The sequence below is a fragment of the Schistocerca serialis genome, chromosome 2 (assembly GCF_023864345.2).
Source record: "Schistocerca serialis cubense isolate TAMUIC-IGC-003099 chromosome 2, iqSchSeri2.2, whole genome shotgun sequence".
In the NCBI taxonomy this organism is placed as follows: Eukaryota; Metazoa; Arthropoda; class Insecta; order Orthoptera; family Acrididae; genus Schistocerca; species Schistocerca serialis.
In genome coordinates this window covers 68,534,141-68,555,049 of record NC_064639.1, presented here as the reverse complement: position 1 = coordinate 68,555,049, position 20,909 = coordinate 68,534,141, and the positions used below count along the sequence as shown (strand labels likewise).

At 41.6% G+C, this 20,909-nt stretch overlaps 1 protein-coding gene across 2 annotated transcripts in view; it reads left to right on the top strand.

Annotated features, from left to right (window-relative positions):
• LOC126455446 (fatty acyl-CoA reductase 1-like) overlaps nt 1–20,909 on the top strand; it is a 238,813-nt gene that overhangs the window by 127,170 nt on the left and 90,734 nt on the right. For both annotated transcript variants that reach the window (XM_050091196.1, XM_050091197.1), the window contains exon 6: nt 10,263–10,446. In XM_050091196.1, the coding sequence (XP_049947153.1) occupies nt 10,263–10,446 (184 nt within the window). The remainder of the gene's footprint in view (nt 1–10,262; nt 10,447–20,909) is intronic.

The window sequence follows — 20,909 nt, the reverse complement described above, 5'->3', positions numbered from 1 at the left end:
ATTTATACGAGTTGACACACCTGATAAGAGACTCACAATTATACATTTATCATACTCGTATGTTTATTCATAAAACAGTAAGACAATTTCATCTAAAATTACGTTAGCACAAGAATGAATCACACAGATGACTCTGAGAAGGGTAAAAATATATTCATCCTACAGGTTATATTACATTTTCTTACCCATTTTGCTCCAATTTCGTTCCTTCTTCAAGTTACCTTTCGCTTCCAAATCAGTTATTTCTCCTGTGGTGGTTATTCCGGATTCATTTCTCATGAATGGCAAAATTGTGGTCTCCTCTATTCTGTAAAACAGTTTCATCTTAACATATTGAACTTACAACAGACACAAAAGATCCGAATCCTCCTGTAGTTTAAATGACAAATGTTTTGCTTCATCCTTATTACATTAAACCAAGCTTTCCTTAGATCCCATAATCAAAATTATTTACTCTTCCTCTACCTTCAACAGAGAAATCTCTTTAGTTCAACTCATATAGGCTGCAGTGCATCTCGCAACAGCAAAAACAGTAAGCTGTAATGCTCACAGCATCAGCAAAACTCATAAACGTCACTTCTCTAGGACAAGTATTAACGCAGAATAACTTTTCAGGCTCTGGCTCAACATCAATCAAGACTACAAAAAGGATCCATATTTCTGTTCCATTCTCCATTGGCTGGAAAACTGCTCGTCATTTGACAACCACAATAATAATTCAGGGCCACGTAAATTACACAAACCACAATTCTTCTTTCACCTTGGAGGGAATCAATCCACTTACGAAGTCCACAGATAGCACTTTACGTACTCAGCTGTAAAGAACAAAAAAGACATATATCATCAATATTAACATATTAGCGTTTATTGGGAAGCCATTGGTTAAACAATCGTATTATCGCACCCTGTTTTCAAGATTCCAAACCTACTCATTGCCTTCTCAGAGTTCTCCTATCTTAAAATATTCATACAGCACACATACTACAGTAAGAGATCCTCATTTATATTGACAGATATAGAATAGTAATAGATAGATAGTAGCACTGAAAGCAGAATATCGGAAACAAGGCTACTAACAGCTGGGAACCTGGGTTTGCCAGACCCAAAATACCCACAGATCGGATATTCCCCTGAGTTTTGCATTAATTCAACACAGATCTTGCTTCTCTCAGGAGCGACTCTTTTCAATTTACACAAAAAGCCATAAACAGCATTTCACTCGTTCACAAAGAAACGTTTTATCTTCACATTTGGACCAACCTAAATCCTAATTGCACAAGAAAAAAAAACTAAAAACATCACTTCAATCAATCACATAGAAACATTTTTATAATTATTTTTACCAACATATTATTCAAAATGCATTTATCACAAATGTAAACTAATCAATTGTTTCTCTTCACCGTCTTCTCTACTCCTCACTGTCCTTTCTACTCAATGTATGGTTTTACGTTTAACACATGGTGTAGCCCTTTTGATTTCTTCGATCAAAGAGTTTCAACTTCAATGGCGTTTTCATGGGGAATCTTCCTTATCCGGTATGGGCCGTTAAAGAGATTAAAAAATTTCTTGCAGGTACCTGACCGTTTGTTAGACAGCTTGTGTGATCTGATAAGAACTTTTTGTACTACATGAAACATTGTTTTTCTCACGTTTTTCTTATATGCCTTGACTCTGGCTTCTGCTGCACGCTTGATGTTGCGTAAAGCTAAGTCAACAATTGCGTTCCGGCGTAGTCTCGGCTGTAGTGGCCAAGGCACCACCTCTTTGATTCTGCTCGGGGCTCCTTGTTTTTTAGCACAGTGGTTGGCGGAAGCTGTGTTGACGTATTAGGCAACTCATTAATTATGTTTTGAAATCCTTTTAGGTGTATGTCCCACGATCGGTGATCACGACTGCAGTATAACCTACATAATTTTCCTAATTCGCCCATAATACGCTCACTGGGGTACGAGCTGGGGTGAAACAGAGATATATATATAGGTTTAATTCTTATCCTTCGAAGCATCCGCTGCCAGTATTGCGACCTAAATTGTGGTCCATTATCAGAGATAACCCTTTTCACACGCCCAACTTCATGCAGAAACTGCTTTGCAAATGCAGTTGCCACTGCCCTTCCTGTTGCTCGCCTCAACGGAGTCAGACACACAAACTTGGAGGTTAGCTCCACCGCTACGAAAACATATGCAAAACCTGCTTTAGATCGTATTAGTGGCCCAGATAGATCCACGGCCGCGAGGTCACAAAGTTTGCTTGGTATTATCGGGTGCAATGATGCAGCATACGTCACTGTGGCCGCATTTGCTCGCTAACAAGGTCCGCACACTCAAAGTACACAACGCATACGCCGTAGCATGTTATTAAAATAGCATGTCTCCTTCAGTTTTTCACAACATTTCTGTGCTCCGAAGTGACCATAACTCAAACGTATGTACCATATAATTTTGTTTACGAGTTCCTCCAGAATCACGAAAACCCATCTGGAGTCGTCCGGGGCTCGTTTCTTTAATAGTATTCTATTGCGCACTAAGTAGTACTGGCGTATTCCTGCATTCTCCTTGTCCTCCCACTTCTTCTTTATATCTTTCAATACTGCGTCCTTATCCTGTTCGTCCGCTATACTCCCTAAAGAGGTGGAAACAAAGTTCTCGAACGCTACATTCTGTAAGTATAGGATGCTAAAATTATTTTCACCGAGTTCCCCTTCTTCTGTGTGAACCAAACCTATAGGAATGCGCGATAAAGCGTCAGCAATTACATTTTTCTGTCCCGGAATGTATTCTACAGTGAAATTATATTCTTGTAGGTATAGTGCCCAGCGTCCTAGTCTCCCATGCGTGATTTTTGTGCTCATAAGAAATTGGAGTGCACGATGGTCAGTGTAAACCCTGGTGATCCTTCCAAATAAGAAATACCTAAATTTTGAGAATGCCCAAACCATCGCGAGTGCTTCGGGTTCTGTCACGGAATCATTTTTTTCACATCGAGAGAGCACCCTGCTCACAAACGAGATTGTTTTCCAAGTTATAATATCATCATTTCCTTCCGTTTGAAACAGTACCGCACCTAATCCTGACAAGCAACTGTCTGTCATTAAACAGAATTATTGTGTCAGGTCGGGATGCACGAGGATGAGAGCCTCTACCAATGCCTTTTTCAATTTATAAAATTCATCCTGTGCCTCTTGATCCCAGAGCCACAAAGCGTTCTTCCCTGTTAGTCAACATAGACGGGGTGTACCAAGTACACTAAAATTTATAAATCGCTTATAAAAATTACACAAGCCTAAGAATGCTCGCAACTGTTTTTTATTTGTCGGCATTGCACACTCCGCTATCACCGCAATTTTCACCGGATCAGGTTGTGTTCCATTTGCTGAGACAATATGGCCTAAGAATTTTATCTTCTCTCGTCCGAACTGTGACTTATCTAAGTTGACTGTTACACCTGCCTTCTCAAAAACATCCAGTAGTCTGTTCTGAACGTCATTATGATCCTCCCACGACTTTTCCGCAATTAATATGTCATCCACGTAAATTGTCACTCGCTGTTTCAAATCATCAGGCAAAATGCTATTTAATCCCCTTATAAAAGCAGCTGATGAGACGTTTAGTCCGAACGGGAGACGCCGGAATTGGAAACAATTTCCATAACACAGGAACGCTGTATATAATATGCAAGATGGGTGTACCACGATTTGCCAAAAACTCGAACGGAGGTCGACAGATGATAGTACCTCTACCCCGTGGAAACGTTGTAAGAGTTCCTCAAGGCTCTCAAGCCTGTCCGTTTCCGACATAATAACTGTGTTTATCTGTCTCGAGTCTAGTACCAAACGAACCGAGTTGTCGCGTTTTGGCACGACAAGCAAGGGTGAGTTGTACGGGCTTACTGCCCGCTCAATTATTCCTTGTTCTAACATCTTGTTTATTTCCTTCTCCACTTGGGCTTTATGCGCCACGGGAATAGGATATGGTCTAACAGAAAAATTCTGATGGTCACGTACTCTGAATTGGTAAGTAAAACCCTTAATCGACCCCGGAGCCTCAGAAAATACCCGTTCATGATTCCTAAGTAGGCAATACAATTTCACCTTTTCCCTGTCCGTGGTTCTGACACCCGCGATGCTCTTTCTCAGAGCATCAACAAAAACAACCTTTCCCCTGCTCACCAGACGTAGAGCACGACTCACTTACGTAGTTCACTAGAGTAGCTCTAGTCTGGGTTGCGACTCGGTTTCAGCTTGAAATTTTAGGCAACTGATTTCTGGCTCGACACGTAATATGCATTCATCAAATACTAAATTAATTGGCTGATCCCCAGCTTGAAATGTCATTACTCCTCCACCCATGTCAATTACTGCATGGTGGGCATTCATGAAGTCATTTCCCAAAATCATTGCCACATTCAGCATTGGGAGCAAAAGAAGTTGTACTCAAACTCTCTTCCCTGGAAGGTAAAATTAAGCCGAGTCTGCCTTCGGATTTCTACGCTCTTACCGTAGATTACGCCCTTCACCTTTATTCCTCGCACTTGAAAAACGGGCCTAGTCCCAGTCCCTTCGCATTTTTGAAATGCTGCCTCGCTCACTATGGAGAAAGGGCTTCCAGTGTCAATGACACACTTAAAACATATTTCGTTTACTGCATCTGTCACGACTGGAATTATTCCCGAAATTTTAGCACTCGTAGTTTCTTGTAACAAATCCTCTCTAATATCTTCCCTCTCTATATACCGTATGCACTCATTTCCCATGTCGCTCATTTGTTCCGATTGGACGCCTTCTGCGCTGATCGTTTGTCATTGCCGGTTTTGTTCATTTCCATTTGCTGGATTACGTCTAGGGTTAGCCGGCCGAGTTTCAACATCATGAGGTGCTCCGCCTACAGTCCTATCCCCACCGTGTTCACTGTAGTATCGTTTCTGGTTGCCGTAACTGTTGCGTTCACGATACTGTCCACGTCCTCGACCATTTCCGTTGTTCCACCTGTGTTCGCGACTGGTACCCCAGTTTCTATACGGCCGGTCCCGATTATTGTTCCATTCGCGTCGCGACGACCAGTCACGCCGTTGATTAGTACTACGGCCACGACTGCGATCGCGCTGCTGTGCCCCGTAATAACTTCGTGCCTGATTAGGCGGGAATTCTCCTGTATTGTATTCCAACTCTTGGAGAAGAGTCTTAAATGTTTCCACGTCCTCTTTGCATCGTCCCGCAAGAATGACGTGGCGCAAGTGCATCGGCAATTTGGTGATGCATATCCTAATTAGTTCCGCAGGCCCGTATGTGTCGTATAAAAATTGATCTGCCTGCAGTATGTGGTCGAATAGGTGTGCTGAGCTGCCGAAACCAGACTGGTTCAAATTTGGCAGCATAATTACGCCAAGCTTGACCCTATCTTGTGCCGCTTCCGACCAATAGGCGGACAGAAAGGCTTGTCGAAAATCCCGAGTTGAGTTGCAGTGACGCGCTGCCGACCTCGTGCGAATCGCCGGTTCGCCTTCCAAATAGCCACACATTATTCTATCTTATGTGAATCTGCCCAGTCGGGGGGAAGGCAGAATTCAAATTGCTCGAGCCATGCTCGTGGAAGTATTCCTTTTTTGCGAATTTCGAAATATCTCAAACTTTCTCACCGTAAGGAATTGTTTGAAATCAAATCCCCGCATTTCCTCCCGGCGAGGCCCTTCAATGTTTCTATTTTTCTCATGTCTGCCCCTCAAAATACATTCTTCCCTGTCGTCAAAATCTCCCTCGGGGCCGGAGTCCCTCTCTGCACTGTGTGTATGGCTTCTTTTAGTGCTATTGGCGAGTTCGGAATCACACCCAATGTTGCTTTCCAGATGCCCCACGCGTTCTTGTAATTCGCCTGTTACGGCTTCGTGCAGCCTGTTCACTTCGAAGTGTCCCTTCTGAAATCTAAGAAGCGAACGCACTTCTTCAGTCTCTATGACTGCTGGGGGGGTAGTATTGTTATCGCTCTCCATCACCTTCATCGTGTCTACAATGTCCGCTAATGCCGCAATCTTATCCTGTATTTGTCTGTTGTCCTCCGCCCCATTCTGCTTCAATTGATCTACTTGCTGTTCGAGTGCGTGAATCGTTTGACTGTTGTCTGCTACTGTGTTGCTAACGGACGCGGGACAATGTGTTTCTGCCTCCTGGACCCTCGAGAGTATCTGCTGGTGTTCCCTTTGGCATTCTTCTCTCAGCGCTTGGAAATTCCTAAGTAGCTGTTCTTCGCTCTCTTTGGATTCTGCATCGCTACTCCGCTTGCCCTGTTCTAAGGCTTGCAGACAGTCATCGATTTGTTCAAATGTACGGCATAATTCTTTCATAATATCGCTTTTTAATTCATTTTCCAGATTGTTTATTCTTTGTGAGATATCATCGGACACTCTCTGCATCGACTTGTCGACTTTATTTGTCTGCTGGATTAGTTTTTCGCCTATTTGTTCACCTAGCTCGCGGATCGATTTTTCAGATTTCTGCGTCATTTGTTCACCTAGCACTCGAATAGATTTTTCAGATTTCTACGTCATTTGTTCGCCTAGCTCTCAGATCGATTTTTCAGATGATTCTTTTTGTCCTCAGAACGATTTTTCTGATTTCTCTACGTTTTCTTTATTTTGTTGCAACAAGGCTCTCATGAGTTCTGCCAAATCAATTTGGTTAGTTGGAGGCAAATTAATTTCTGGCTCTGCTGTGAGCCCATTCGTCCTGTATTGCATTTCGTCTGAAGTATTCCCCATTGCATTTTCGGAACCGTCCGACGCATCAATAATCGAAATCAAATTATCCCCTTGGTCCATGTTGCTTAAGTTGTTGGACCGCCTACTTTTAGCTTGGTTACGTGTCTGCATTAGTTCAATTTATACCCGGTACGCACCACACTAATCACAATAAATGTATCCCCCAAAAATTGCGACAGTTACACGAAAGGTACCCAACCTAGTACGCACTTCTTCACACGCGAAACAAATTTTTATCTTTGATCGAAGCAGTGCAATTTACAAGCGAGGAAAAAAAACACACACATATAAAACACACAAATATAGAAAACAAAAGAACAAGGCAAACAATGCCGTTCAACAACCCCGTGACTCATTTGAAAGTCTGCTCAGAAACAACGCAGAAGTTGTTTGAGCGCTGCAGGGGGAAAAAAATTAAGATTATACAACGCTCGCAATCTAACATTTCAGAGATTCCAGAGACCAGCGGAATCACAGAACAGGGTCGCCATGTGTAATGTTGTTGCATTATTTTGAGGTGTAAGCGGTGCCGACATTCAAGGCCATAAAAGTGGGTTAAAAGCTGTGAGCTGCCTGGGGAAGTTAACCTTGCATTACTGAACAACTGTTTCACCAGGTATCCAGTCTAGCTTACCAAATTCCCAACCAGACTAACATTAATTATAATCTTTTAATCGTCATACGATAACCGGTGATATATATATATATATATATATATATATATATATATATATATATATATATAAGAGAATTTAAATAAAAAGAAATAAATCAGTTTATATTTGGAATTTTATTTTAACATTGATCATTGAAATTTCAGCATATTAAACTTGATTCATAACTAAACTGGTGCCTTATTTAGGACTGTAAAATGTGAGTCTGTAATCTTACAGAGCACATCAAATATGGAGCCAAGATTGGGAGCCTGCATACAACACTGCATTCATAAAATAACACACGAAGAACGTTGAAACATATGCAAGAGGAAATTAACCACTACCAACCGATTCAATTTTCACCCAAAGAAGTTATGTTCATAGCGCAATCCTGTCCGTCATGTAATTACCACACACTGGTATACTAAATTCATACTAACTCTCTGTGAAACCTTCCCGAAAAGAATAGCTGAAGGCTACTTTGATGATTACACCACATGCTTCACGTGCTCAACTTGGTTTACACAGAGTGTAACTCGACAGTAATTTTGATGATTAAAATAAATTAGATCCAAAAGCAGTTTTCAAAAGGAAAACCTCGAACTGGTTACTAACGTCTTACTATTAACCTGATAGGTCAAACAATTGTATAAGCACGTGGTACTGGTCTCACAAAGTACACCCCACGTGGGTTGAACATAAAGAAAAGTAGGTATATTGAAAAATATTGTCAAGACTAGACGTTATAATCTCACGCACATTCGCATTTAAGATTGATGATCTTAGTTAGAGTTACTGATCAACACGTGGTTCCACTTTACTCACAAAGTAGTGACAAAGCAACTACTGGAAGATATTCCGAACTTCACACTCGAAATACACTGCGTTGCAATTTAAGATAGCATTAGATATTTTAGAGCTAAACCTGAAATAAAGGCGATTAAATTTTCAGTTAGGCTGAACTTAAGAAATCCATTGTTTGCCGGAGATCTTACAACTTCAGACGCTCGCCGCAGACAGACTGACCTGGGCCACTACCGAGCGTGCTTAACAGATACAAACGGAAGTGACCAGAGAGGCAGCTTCCTATACCAACATGACAAGGGACGGACAGATTATACTAAGAATAGAAACCTCTCTGCTCTTACAAAGCGTAGCTACCTGTTCTGACGTTGGTCCTACTGTCCTCTTGCAGACAGGCTTGTCTGCTACCATCAAGCATGCAACTAGAAATACATTTGCTCATTCATCCTCTCACACAGAAGGGAAGGGGAATGACAGTATCTTGCCATATACAGTATATAAAAGAAAGCGGATGTAGGTTCTGTATGAGACTGTGTGACATGAATTACATATGTACTGTGTAGTAGTGTGACAGATCGTTCTTGTTTATGTGTAAAAGTAACACGTTTCACTGCTCAGTCTCCTCCCAGATAGTTAGAAACACCACAGTAAATTTAGAAGAGGAATTTATGCCGTAAATGACAACAGATTTAAGAAATTAACATGAAAGGAATCCAACACAGACCTTTCAGTACCTCTTCATCAGAACGGGACTTCTTTCCTGCCATTGCATCTTTGAGTGGTCCAAACATATGTAAATCACTTGGGGCAGGGATTGGTGAGTGTGGTGGATAAGGAAGACACTCAAAATGCAGGTCTGTGATTGTTGCAACTGTTGTACGGGCAGTGTGGGGCCTTGCATTGTCATGGTGCAAAAGGACCCTGCTGACAGCAATTCACGTGGCTTTGATTTGATTACAGGCCGCAGATGATTTTTATGAGGTCTGTGTATGATGCACTGCTGACAGTGGTCCCTCTTGGCATGTAATGCTCCAAAATGTCGCCTTTTTTCGCCCCAAAAAAGAGTCAGCATAACCTTTCCTGTTGATGGTTCTGTTCGAAACATCTTTGGTTTTGGTGATGAGGAATGGCGCCATTCCCTGCTCGCTCTCTTCGTTTCCGGTTGGTGGAAGTGAACCCAGGTTTCGTCCCCAGTAACGATTCTTGCAAGGAAGCCATCACCTTCTCGTTCAAAGCGCCGAAGAAGTTCTTCACAAGCAACAACACTTCATTCTCTCATTTCAGCTGACGTGGCACCCATCTCGCACACACTTTGTGAAAGTGGGGCACATCATGCACAATGTGGTGTGCTGACCCATGACTAATCTGTCAATGCCGTTCAGTGTCACTTGGCGCTTTTCCATCACAATAGCTTCAACTGCTGCACTGTTCTGTGGAGTCACAACTCGTTTTGCCTTACCTGGACGAGGAGCATCTTCCACTGAAGTCACACCATTTGCGAACTTTGTACTCCATTCGTAGACTTGCTGCTGTGACAAACATGCATCGCCGTACTGAACCTTCATTCGTCGATGAATTTCAATACGTTTCACACCTTCACCACGCAAAAACCGAATAAAAGAACGCTTTCTTCCCTGGGGCAAGTCGCAAGTGGGGCGGCCATCTTTATACTGACACTTCGACGGTATGTGCGCATCTGCACTATGCTGCCACCTACAGGACTTTCTGCACGCTGTTTGTATCACGCTTACCAACTTACGGGTTAACGGCGCGAAATTTCGATTTGTTATTACAAATTTAGGGTTTTCATTTGACTCATCCTCGTATTATATGCAGCCAGTACATTTGTGAAACTAAAATAGAAAATCCTGGTAACCTGAAAACTAGTGTGAATAATGTATCGAATCCCAGTTCCATATCATTTCGCCCCCTCCGTTACCCCATCCTTCCCTCGGCGACCACACTATTTCCAGTTCGATCAGCTACAGAGCACTCGCCGCTTAGTGATACGCATTTGTGAGCGAGGCTGAAACTGCTGTGTGCCTACAGTGGTGGCTACGTACCAGGAGCCGGTGGCGCTGTGGGTGGGGAACATGTACGGACCCAGCGCGATTGCTGCCGGCGCAGCACTGGGGGTTCTGCACACCATCCTCGCGGACACGAGCGCGATGGCGGACGCCGTGCCCGCTGACGTGGTCGCCAACGCAACCGTCGCCTGCGCCTGGGACACCTGGTGAGTTCTTCATATGTTGAGGCCGCAATGGCCATGAGCTGCTGAAGGGAATCGATTGCGTGTGTGACTCCTAAGGGACCAAACTGGTGAGGCCATCAGTCAGAGTCGATTGCCTTGAAGCACGTGGGCACTACTATTGACATCTACTCCTTGAGTGCAAGGTCGCAAGTTCAGTCTTTAGTAAGTCTCACTCGAAAATACTGTGTTAACAATTTTGATAGGGAAAATATAAACTTTTAATGACTCACCACGTGCATCAGGAGTGACGGTAGAAAAGAATGTGCCGCAGGTACAGACATCAAACTTATATGGTATATATGTAGTAGACTTCATAAAATGAATATCGTCAACACTCAAGACATGTTCAGAACAAAACATTGTCTAGCACCACGAACATCTAATGAAAAATGGCGTGTCACAGTGATCACAAGGGTTCGCACCATCAAGACTGAAGGCGAACTCCTTGGGAGATACAAATCGCGCGGAACGTTCAGCTACGTATCCGCTCCTAAAGAATGCCTACAGAATCATATTGGTGTAACGGGATGATGAAAACTGTTGGAATGTGACGGCATGTAACCGAATGTGAAACAGTCTGTCGTGGAGCCCACCGTGAAACTCGCTATAGTTTAAGGTGTAGCTGCACATCGTGCCATAATATGTTTTATATTCACGGAAAAACGAACATCCAGAAGCTGAATTTGTCTAGTGGTTTCATGTGGTATGGATTGCAATATCACGCAGTGTTCAGAACGGATAATTTGCTCTAAAGGAGTATAATTTTTATGTGCGTACCAGCAACAAAACAAAAGGAACTTATTTTGACCAGCTATTGTCCAAAAGCAGTGCTCAAACCATAGTTGTACTTTTACGCCCATTTTCCCACTCTTGCTTCCTGTGAGTTAAATATTCCCTACTGCCTTTGTAAGATCAGGCGCACGAGAAACAATTCCAGGAGGCACAGCACCTCGCAGAACAATAGCTTTAGAGCCATTACCACCCAGATTAACAGTCGGCATAATTGTATACGAGTGCGTTAAAGACATTGATGTTTCCTTATCTTGATACAACTCTGTTGGTAGCTCTGGTTTTCAGGGTACCTCTCATATGAATGTCCTCTTCAAATCTCAGTTAAAAACATATTCCCTACTAAACAGTGGAATACGTTTGTTTATCTCATGTACGTTTGTTTATCTCATGTACGTTTGTTTATCTCATGTACAGATGTCAACTTGATGCTTTGAAATTTCATCGTCATAGGTCTTCCAATTCCGTAGCACTGTTTGAAGTCATGCAACCACCCATTGAAATCACAGTAATCTAGGTCGCGCGCAAATTGATGTGCATAACGTAGTAGGTCACCATCATAAAAATCCCGTAAATGGTATCGAGTATCCTTGAAACCTGCAAACACCAGTTTTTGTAGCAAGGGCGCCTAGTCCTGCCTTGTATATCAGCAGTTTTTCTTATGCATTGCCACGAACTTATTCATAATTGTTTTTTTACTACAGTCAGTCCCACAAGAAAATGTACGCTGTTACCTGTATGAAATAAAAGGCACTATTATAAATATATGATTACACGAAAATACATGTTATTACTAATTGCACAGTTACCTAATAGTCAATCCTATCGCTACGCTACGTTTAAAATTATGGTCTACACTTTCTTGTGGAACTGACTGTATGCTACGACAGATCTTCCATGTACATAATTATATTTAGTACCCGTTCCTTGGACAATGATTGTCTTTTACTACGTTTCACCGGAGACGGTATTTGTGGCCCCCTGTGCAGCAAGGATGATAAATTACATGCGTCGACAACTCTTTCAGTATCACTTTAAATCGCTAAAAGTGCATTACCATCATTGTGGTCCTCATGTACGTTGTCTTCACAGTCGAGCGTATACGACACTGCACATTCCTCTGGCACATCTTGCAGAAAAGCTAACATTTCATCTGTCACGTCTCCCTCACTCTACAAAATTTCTGGGTTCCTTTCTGACAAAGTATCAGCTTCGGTAACTGATGCTGTAGATATAATGCAATGTTTGCCTTTTTTACGGTTGTCATTGCTCTGCTTTCTATCAAGATTACTAGCACTGTGGCTCTGTTGTTGACTTAGTCGTCGACTGAGTAGTTCAGCTATGATCGGTAGCCTCATGATGCGATCACCACTGCGTACCCCCCAGTCTCGTCCCCTGTTGCCATTAGCAGCCAATATTGTGGTGAGCAAAATGTATGAGACAGGCGAAATACCCTCAGACTTCAAGAAGAATATAATAATTCCAATCCCAAAGAAAGCAGGCGTTGACAAATGTGAAAATTACTGAACTATCAGTTTAATAAGTCACGGCTGCAAAATACTAACGCGAATTCTTTACAGACGAATGGAAAAACTGGTAGAAGCCAACCTCGGGGAAGATCAGTTTGGATTCCGTAGAAATGTTGGAACACGTGAGGCAATACTGACCCTACAACTTATCTTAGAAGAAAGATTAAGGAAAGGCAAACCTAAATTTCTAGCATTTGTAGACTTAGAGAAAGCTTTTGACAATGTTGACTGGAATACTCTCTTTCAAATTCTAAAGGTGGCAGGGATAAGATAAAGGGATTGATTGCCTATTTACAATTTGTACAGAAACCAGATGGCAGTTATAAGAGTCGAGATACATGAAAGGGAAGCAGTGGTTGGGAAGGGAGTGAGACAGGGTTGTAGCCTCTCCCCGATGTTATTCAATCTGTATATTGAGCAAGCAGTAAAGGAAACAAAAGGCAAATTTGGAGTTGGTTTTACAGTCCAGGAAGAAGATATCAAAACGTTGAGGTTCGCCGATGACATTGTAATTCTGTCAGAGACAGCAAAGGAATTGGAAGAGCAGTTGAACAGAATGGACAGTGTCTTGAAAGGAGGATATAACATCAACTAAAGTAAAACGAGGATAATGGAATGTAGTCGAATTAAGTCGGGCGATGCTGAGGGAATTAGATTGGGAAATGAGACACTTAAAATAGTAAAGGAGGTTTGCTATTTGGGGAGCAAAATAACTGATAATGGTCAAAATAGAGCGGATATAAAATGTAGACTGGCAATGGCAAGGAAAGCGTTTCTGAAGAAGAGAAATTTGTTAGCATCGAGTATAGATTTAAGTGTCAGGAAGTCGTTTGTGAAAGTATTTGTAAGGAGTGTAGCCATGTATGGAAGTGAAACATGGACAATAAATAGTTTGGACCAGAAGAGAATGGAAGCTTTCAAAATGTGGTGTTACAGAAAAATGTTGAAGATTAGGTGGGTAGATCAGATTACTAATGAGGAGGTACTGAATGGAATTGGGGAGAAGAGAAGTTTGTGGCACAACTTCACTAGGAGGAGGGATCGGTTGGTAGGACATGTTCTGAGGCATCAAGGGATCACCAATTTAGTATTGGAACGCAGAGTGGAGGGTAAAAATCGTAGAGGGAGACCAAGAGATGAATACACTAAGCAGATTCAGAGGAATGTAGGCTGCAGTAGATACTGGGAGATGAAGAAGCTTGCACAGTATAGAGCAGTATGGAGAGCTGCATCAAACCAGTCTCAGGACTGAAGACCACAACAACAACAACAACAACATTATGGTTGCATGATAGACAACACGTGGGGCGTCGTATGCCGTAGATATCATTCGCCTTTTGCGACTTCACACTTTAGCGGTCGCTTTTGAGACATGTTTCTGTGATACGAAGAGATTATTCCGTCTAATACCGTGTCCAATACCCTTTGGCGTCTACAGCTGCTTTAATCTAACTTTTTCTGAATGAAATTGTTGTGAAAAGACCAGAATTTTTATTGCCTCCATGCTGTTTATTCATTGCCATTGTTGGCAGGTTAACTTGCGATTGGTAAACATGCCGAAATTAAAAACCTGTGCTAATTATTTCTATCTCGGTGATGCGTGATTAACAGTGACGAGGGAGTAAAATGACGCACACAGATAGTTCACAAAAGGCAGGAATAGCACAAAGATGATCTTTTGGATGTTGTTGTCCACCTTACTTTCTGATTTACCATCTTGTGGAAATAGGCCTAACTCGACAAAATCTACAAGTAGGTCAATAACAACCCTAATACGTGGGTGTTTAATGAGAAAAAAAATTATTTATTATGTAAAAAATGAATGGATGAGAATGGGGAAGAAATGGCTTTAAATATTTTTGTTATTTACTCTTTCTGTACGAACTTTGTTGTAGAACCCCTTTTTTTTACGTGTGGTAATAAACATTCATTTAGACAGAATTAAGCACATTTAAAATTTCGTAAACTTTAGCAACCCTCTCATGCTGATAAATTCAAACTAACTGATTAATAACATTTATGACTTTGAAAATTATTTAAATTAATTTTTTTTACGTATTTCGACCTTGGCATATAGTTTCTAGATGCAGTGGGTTTCTAAATATTTACTGAATTCTTTCCCAGCGTTAGCTATGGAACACAAGACTGTCTCTGTTAGCATAAAATGGTTAAATATTGCCAAGCCGACCTGAACGTTTAATTATCATTGACAAAACACACTTCACTATACGTTTATGTTATTTGCTTTAGAAATTGAAAGAACCAACAGATTAACAACATCAACGTTAATTATCCGCCTATGAATGCACAAATGTAAAACCAGTAATAAATTCAGTCAGCCTCAGGATCGCTGTAAAAGAAAAATATTTCGTAATTCACTGCTAATTTTACCTGCTCCCGATTTACGGGCTTGGTTAATTTTATAGTGGAACAATTTTTTAAATGTGCCGCCGCTGCAAATCGTTCGGTCGCGGCACAGCCCAGCAACACCAACGATAATCGCTAAAAGAGCTGAAAATTCTTTAAAGAAATATTATAGATGACATGGGCAAGCTAATTTACATCAGTAATACACAATTTTGATAAATTATAATGTATTTAGGCCACAACAATAATTAAAATTACACACCTCTGTAATTTCTCCTCTAATGGCGGCTAAAGATAGATACAGACAAAAGAAGTCTACTCAGTCATATAATGCTACGTAACAGGTTCCTCTCTCTCTCAGCTCTCGAGGAAGACGACAAAGAACGCACACCATGCAGTGCTATTTATATTATTGCTGACCATTAACATCTCTTTGTAATCCTACAACATTATTCTCCTCTGTGGCTATATTTTGCATTTTTTTCATCGCAGATATTAACATATTTCGTAATCACATTATGCGTATAGAAATATTACAATCATAAATACATCGAGAATATTATTACAGAAAATTTTACAATAATAACTAACGTCCTTTATACAAAATTAAATAATACTTTTTGTTAAACAATTACAGTACATACGAATTGCATCATAGCGGCGTACATAGTACAATTAAATGTCATTTAATTTTATTAATAGTGTGCGTGCTGCCAGGGAACGTTACAGGTGTAAAGGATTTAATGAGAGAAAGGTAAATGCGTAGATGGTAAAAGCGATATGGAGATGTGGATAAAGAAGATAAACACGTTCACCTGTTTGTAACTTCACTGAGTGAGGTGAAATGGAATTATAAATGTGTGCAGCACATGCGAAGTGTGATATAAAATAGTGGAACTGTCGTGCCTGAAGTTCGAAATATTACGTAGGGTATGAAATAAAATAATGACATGCTGATGATGTCACATATGTCCAGAAACATTGGTTCGTAAAGAAACTAAGCTGAATTTGTGTTTTGCAGAAATAGGTGGAATACGCTCGTACAGTATTAGTTCGCTGTCGTAGTCTTCAAAGGGTCGCTTATCCTGACCAGAGGTGCCATCCTGGAGCGGAAGTACTTTCGCCACAGGCTGACGTTATTTCTAGCACCTCTCTTCAGCTGCACAGACTGTACGGTTGCCACACGTCATTCTGTGACGCTACTCCCGAGGTACATGATTATGACCATGTCTTAGATGTGATGGTTAAAATGGCTCTGAGCACTATGGAACTTAACAGCTGTGGTCATCAGTCCCCTAGAACGTAGAACTACTTAAACCTAACTAACCTAAGGACATCACACACATCCATGCCCGAGGCAGGATTCGAACTTGCGACCTCAGCACTCGCGCGGTGCCGGACTGGGCGAGAGGAACCGCTCGGCTACAGCGGCCAGCTTAGATGTGATGACTGCATAGTACAGTTCTTGACGTCAGTCACATGTGGTGTACATTTTAAATAAATGTAGTAGAGGATTCAGAGTCTGTCTGTAGCAATTCGCTCACTTTCTGTCACGCGTATATTTGTAACACCAGCCTCACTCCCTCCATCCTAACCCTCCCCCAGGCGGCAGGTCATAAATAACTCGCCACAGAACCTCGAGGCCTCTACCTATTCGACACGAAATGAGCGCTCCAAAGAAGTAGCACTATCTGATGGGAAATATAATGAGAGACAGACCCCCAAGTATAAGAGGAGACTGACGGTATTGTGTCGTCCGAACAGGAGCAGTAACAGTAGAATGCGTCGTTCAGGAGACGTAAGTGACTTCGAATGTCAATTTCACACTGGAGTAACAAATACTTAAGGGAACCCATCTAAAGCTAACTATGTCGGCAGTTGGTGATGTGAGTGTAAAATGAAAATATAAAGGAGCAGCCGCAGCTAAAACAAGACAAAGAAGACATTTTGTGGTGACAGAGATGGACCGACGAGTAGTGTGGATGGAGGGTGTAAAAAAAATCGTGTAAAATCAGCGTGAGTTTCAAAGTGCCACCAGTAGTTCTGTCAATACAGTACCTGTGCGTAGGCAGTTACAAAAAGTGGGATACACTGGCTGAGCAGCTCCTCTTAAGCCTCACAGTTTTATGGATTGGTGGCAATCAATATAAAGGAATCGATTTTTGTAGGAAAATTAACGTTTTCAATTGGAATAATAGTGCACAATGAATATGCCATAGTACGAGAAACAGAGGACCGACGTATGCAGTGAAAGAGTGAAATGATATCGCATTTGATGTCAGTTGTAGGACTGTTGATATTTTTAAAAATATCGGGAATTCGATACATCAGTATTTAAAAAAATATCATTAACGGTCCCCGATATTTCGAAAAATGGTGTAGATATACCGATATACCGACGAATATTGTATAGACGTACCGGCCGAAACCAATATTGGCTGAGCATTGTAAATGTACTTCCGGGTTTAGAGCTGTGTATTTAAGTATTGATTTGTTATTAGATATTCCGTACACCAACAAGCAAGTAGCCTTCTGATCCTTCACAGAGCAAGCATTGAAAGAAAAACTACGCACGTTCACATTTGGCGAAGAACACTTTGCTGTAAATGGTAACTGTATGTAAGAGACATAATGGAAGATGTCCTGTGTTTCTGTCGTACGGTTGCGTTATATATCGGATTTGTCTGGAACACTTCATGTCGACTTCGCTGTTTTTTTTTTCATATTTATAAATGCCAGTGACCTAGCAGTTGTAGTGTCAAAATTGCGTGGTGAAGTTAAACGTTGCAGTTTCCGTTAATAGTGCTGAACGCCGATCACGTCAGCATTTCCCCTCAAACGTCTTCCCCACCGTAAAGACCAATCTTGTCATTCTTGTTCACCATTTTTGGCAGCTGTTTTTGAAGAATGCCGACGTGAAGACACAGAACACTAGCTGCGTCAAAAATTGTTTTTTAACGCAACTGGTGTGCCATTTCTTCACAATCGACTTCTTCTTTGTGTTACCTACACTTGCTTCGCACAGTGAAATAGAAACGTTGGAGTGGTGAAAGCTGCAAATGTAGTAAGACGCATTCACGCAGTGAATGTAAAATTATGTTCTACCAGAATTTCAAAAGACCAACTTCAAATATTTATCAAAAATTACGAAACAACTATAACATGAATAAAAAATATCGACATTTAATATTGCCTTTTCGGTATCGATATATCTGAGAAAAATGTATCACCTAAATATATCGACATCTTTTGGAAAAAATTTCGATGTATCGACATACCGGTATCATATCGACAGCCCTAGTCAGTAGTACAGTATACAACAAAACATCAACGATTCGGGTGGTAGTATATGGAACTCGCTATAAAGGCAGTCGGCTGTATACGGTGGTAGGGTGTGCAAATTGGAATTTGTGGTAGGGACTATGGGACCAAACTGTTGAGGTCATCGGTCCCTAGGCTTACGCAGTACTTAATCTAACTTCAACTGATTTACACTAAGGACAACTAACACACTCCTGCCCGAGGTAGGACTCGAACCTCCGACGGGGGAAGCCGCACGAACCGTGATGAGTCGCCGCAGACCGTACGGCTACCCCGCGCGGCTAGGGTGTGCGTATGTACCTTTAGTGCGGATAGAAAACAGAGACAACTAGTGACAGTGCGTGTTGCAAACATAAATCCCGATTGTGAGAGCGCTACGTGCAAAATGGTTATCATGTGACGAAACAGCAAAAATCGGTGTATACATGGAAATTGGACTCTAATTGTCAAATCGCCTGGAAGCTGAAATTTTCAAGTACAGCTTAGATAATTTCGTTAGATTGGGAGTACGATATTGACAGAACGGAAAATATGGGCAAAATATAAAATTATCTGACTCATCGAAATGATTACGTTTACGCAAAGCATAATCCGCAGTTAGTTATTCTTGTCATCTTGTTGCTGATTTACACTTGCCAGTAACTGCCACACTGTACGACAAATTTTGGCACATGACGAACACCTTGCTTTCAAGAAACGACAGCAGAAACCTGCTCTAACACCCAAACATAAACAGGCTAGACAGCAATTTGCTGAAAATCATACATCATGGACTTCGGAATGGATAAACTGGTTTGCAGTTATGAAAAGAAGTTTAATTTAAATGGGTCAAATGTATTTTAGTATTATTGGCATGATCTGAGAAAAGAGCAACAGGTAACAATGTTCAGATATTTTGGTGGTGGAAGTGTTATAATCTGGGCAGTCTCCTGCGCCAAAGGTAAATCACGCACTGCTTCACTGAACTTTAGAATGAACTCTAACATGTGCAGTGACAAGTTAGAGATAAAATTTATGAGAATGTATGGAGACCTATGGACGAAAGTCAAACGATTCAACGAGAAAATGCTTCTGAGGATGTTTTTGCTAGAACCAAAAAGTGTTTTGATGATGAAGATATTTATGTCTTGCCCTGCCCTGCACGTAACCCGGATTTGAACCGTTTGGAAAAACCTTTGCGGAATACGTGGAAGGCGTTTTTATGGAAATGGAAGCAAGTTTGTGTCCGTATGTGAGGAGAAAAGAGCGCTACGAGAAGAGTGGGCAACAATTCACTGCATTAACTACAAACACAAAATCAAAGCCTAAGAGAATTTCTGAGGTATTATAAAGAACGGAGGTTGGACAAAGTACTTAAAACGCAATAGCACAACAGGGCAGTAAATGCCTTTCTACCAGTCCACCCAGGAAAAGGAAAAGCCTTATGTTGTTAATGGTGGCATGAAAGCAACTATGTAGTTCCGTCATGATTGTTTATGTATTGTATGCATCTACCAACTCTGTAATGAATTCGATACATGTATGCTTCAGACATTGGACTATTGGTGTTGCGAGAACCTCGCCTTTATTCTGATTTCCAATACTGCAGTCAGTGCTAAGCGGCGTTTGATACGGAGCAAAGAGGGGTGCCACATGACGGTGGATGACAGGAAACCAGTGATTTGGAGTGATGAATCAAACTATACACTGTGACAATCTGACGGTAGCGTTTGGGTTTGTCGAGTGGCTAGGGGACGTTACTTGATATCAGGTGTAGTGTCAACAGCGAAGCACAGAGCAGGTGGTGTTACGATATAGGCGTGTCTCCTGTGGTTAGGGTGGAGCAGCCTTACTATGCCGCAGAAACTCTGATTACTCAATGATACGAACATACTTTACGGCACTGTGTACTGCGTACAGTAGAGGAACAGCTGGGAGACGATGACTGTATAGTATGACAATGTGCCCAGTCGTAAAGCACCAGCAGTGAGGCAGTATTTTGTGAACACTAACATTCATGACGTAGACTGGCCTGCCTAGAGCACCGATCTGTACCAGCTAGAACACCTCCGTGATGAATCGGAAAGTCGGCTTCACTCCAGGCACCAGAATTCAATTTCACTACCTTCTCTGGTCTCAACTCTTGAGGAAGAAGGTTCTGCCTTTCCGCCACAGATATTCAGACATCTCATTGGAAGTGTCCCCAATAGAGTTCAGGCTGTCATAAAAGAAAGTGGTGGACGCACCACATATTAAGTCCACTAGTAGATATCCCGACAGTTTGGATCACCTAGTGTATCTTATTCAGTCTCGGCTGTGGACGGCAATCAACTTCGTCACTATTTAGAGGCGGTACCAATTACTGCGAAGACCGAGTATGATGGACAGGATTTCAATTTTTATAAAACGGTTTGTTGTTGTTGTTGTGGTCTTTAGTCCTGAGACTGGTTTGATGCAGCT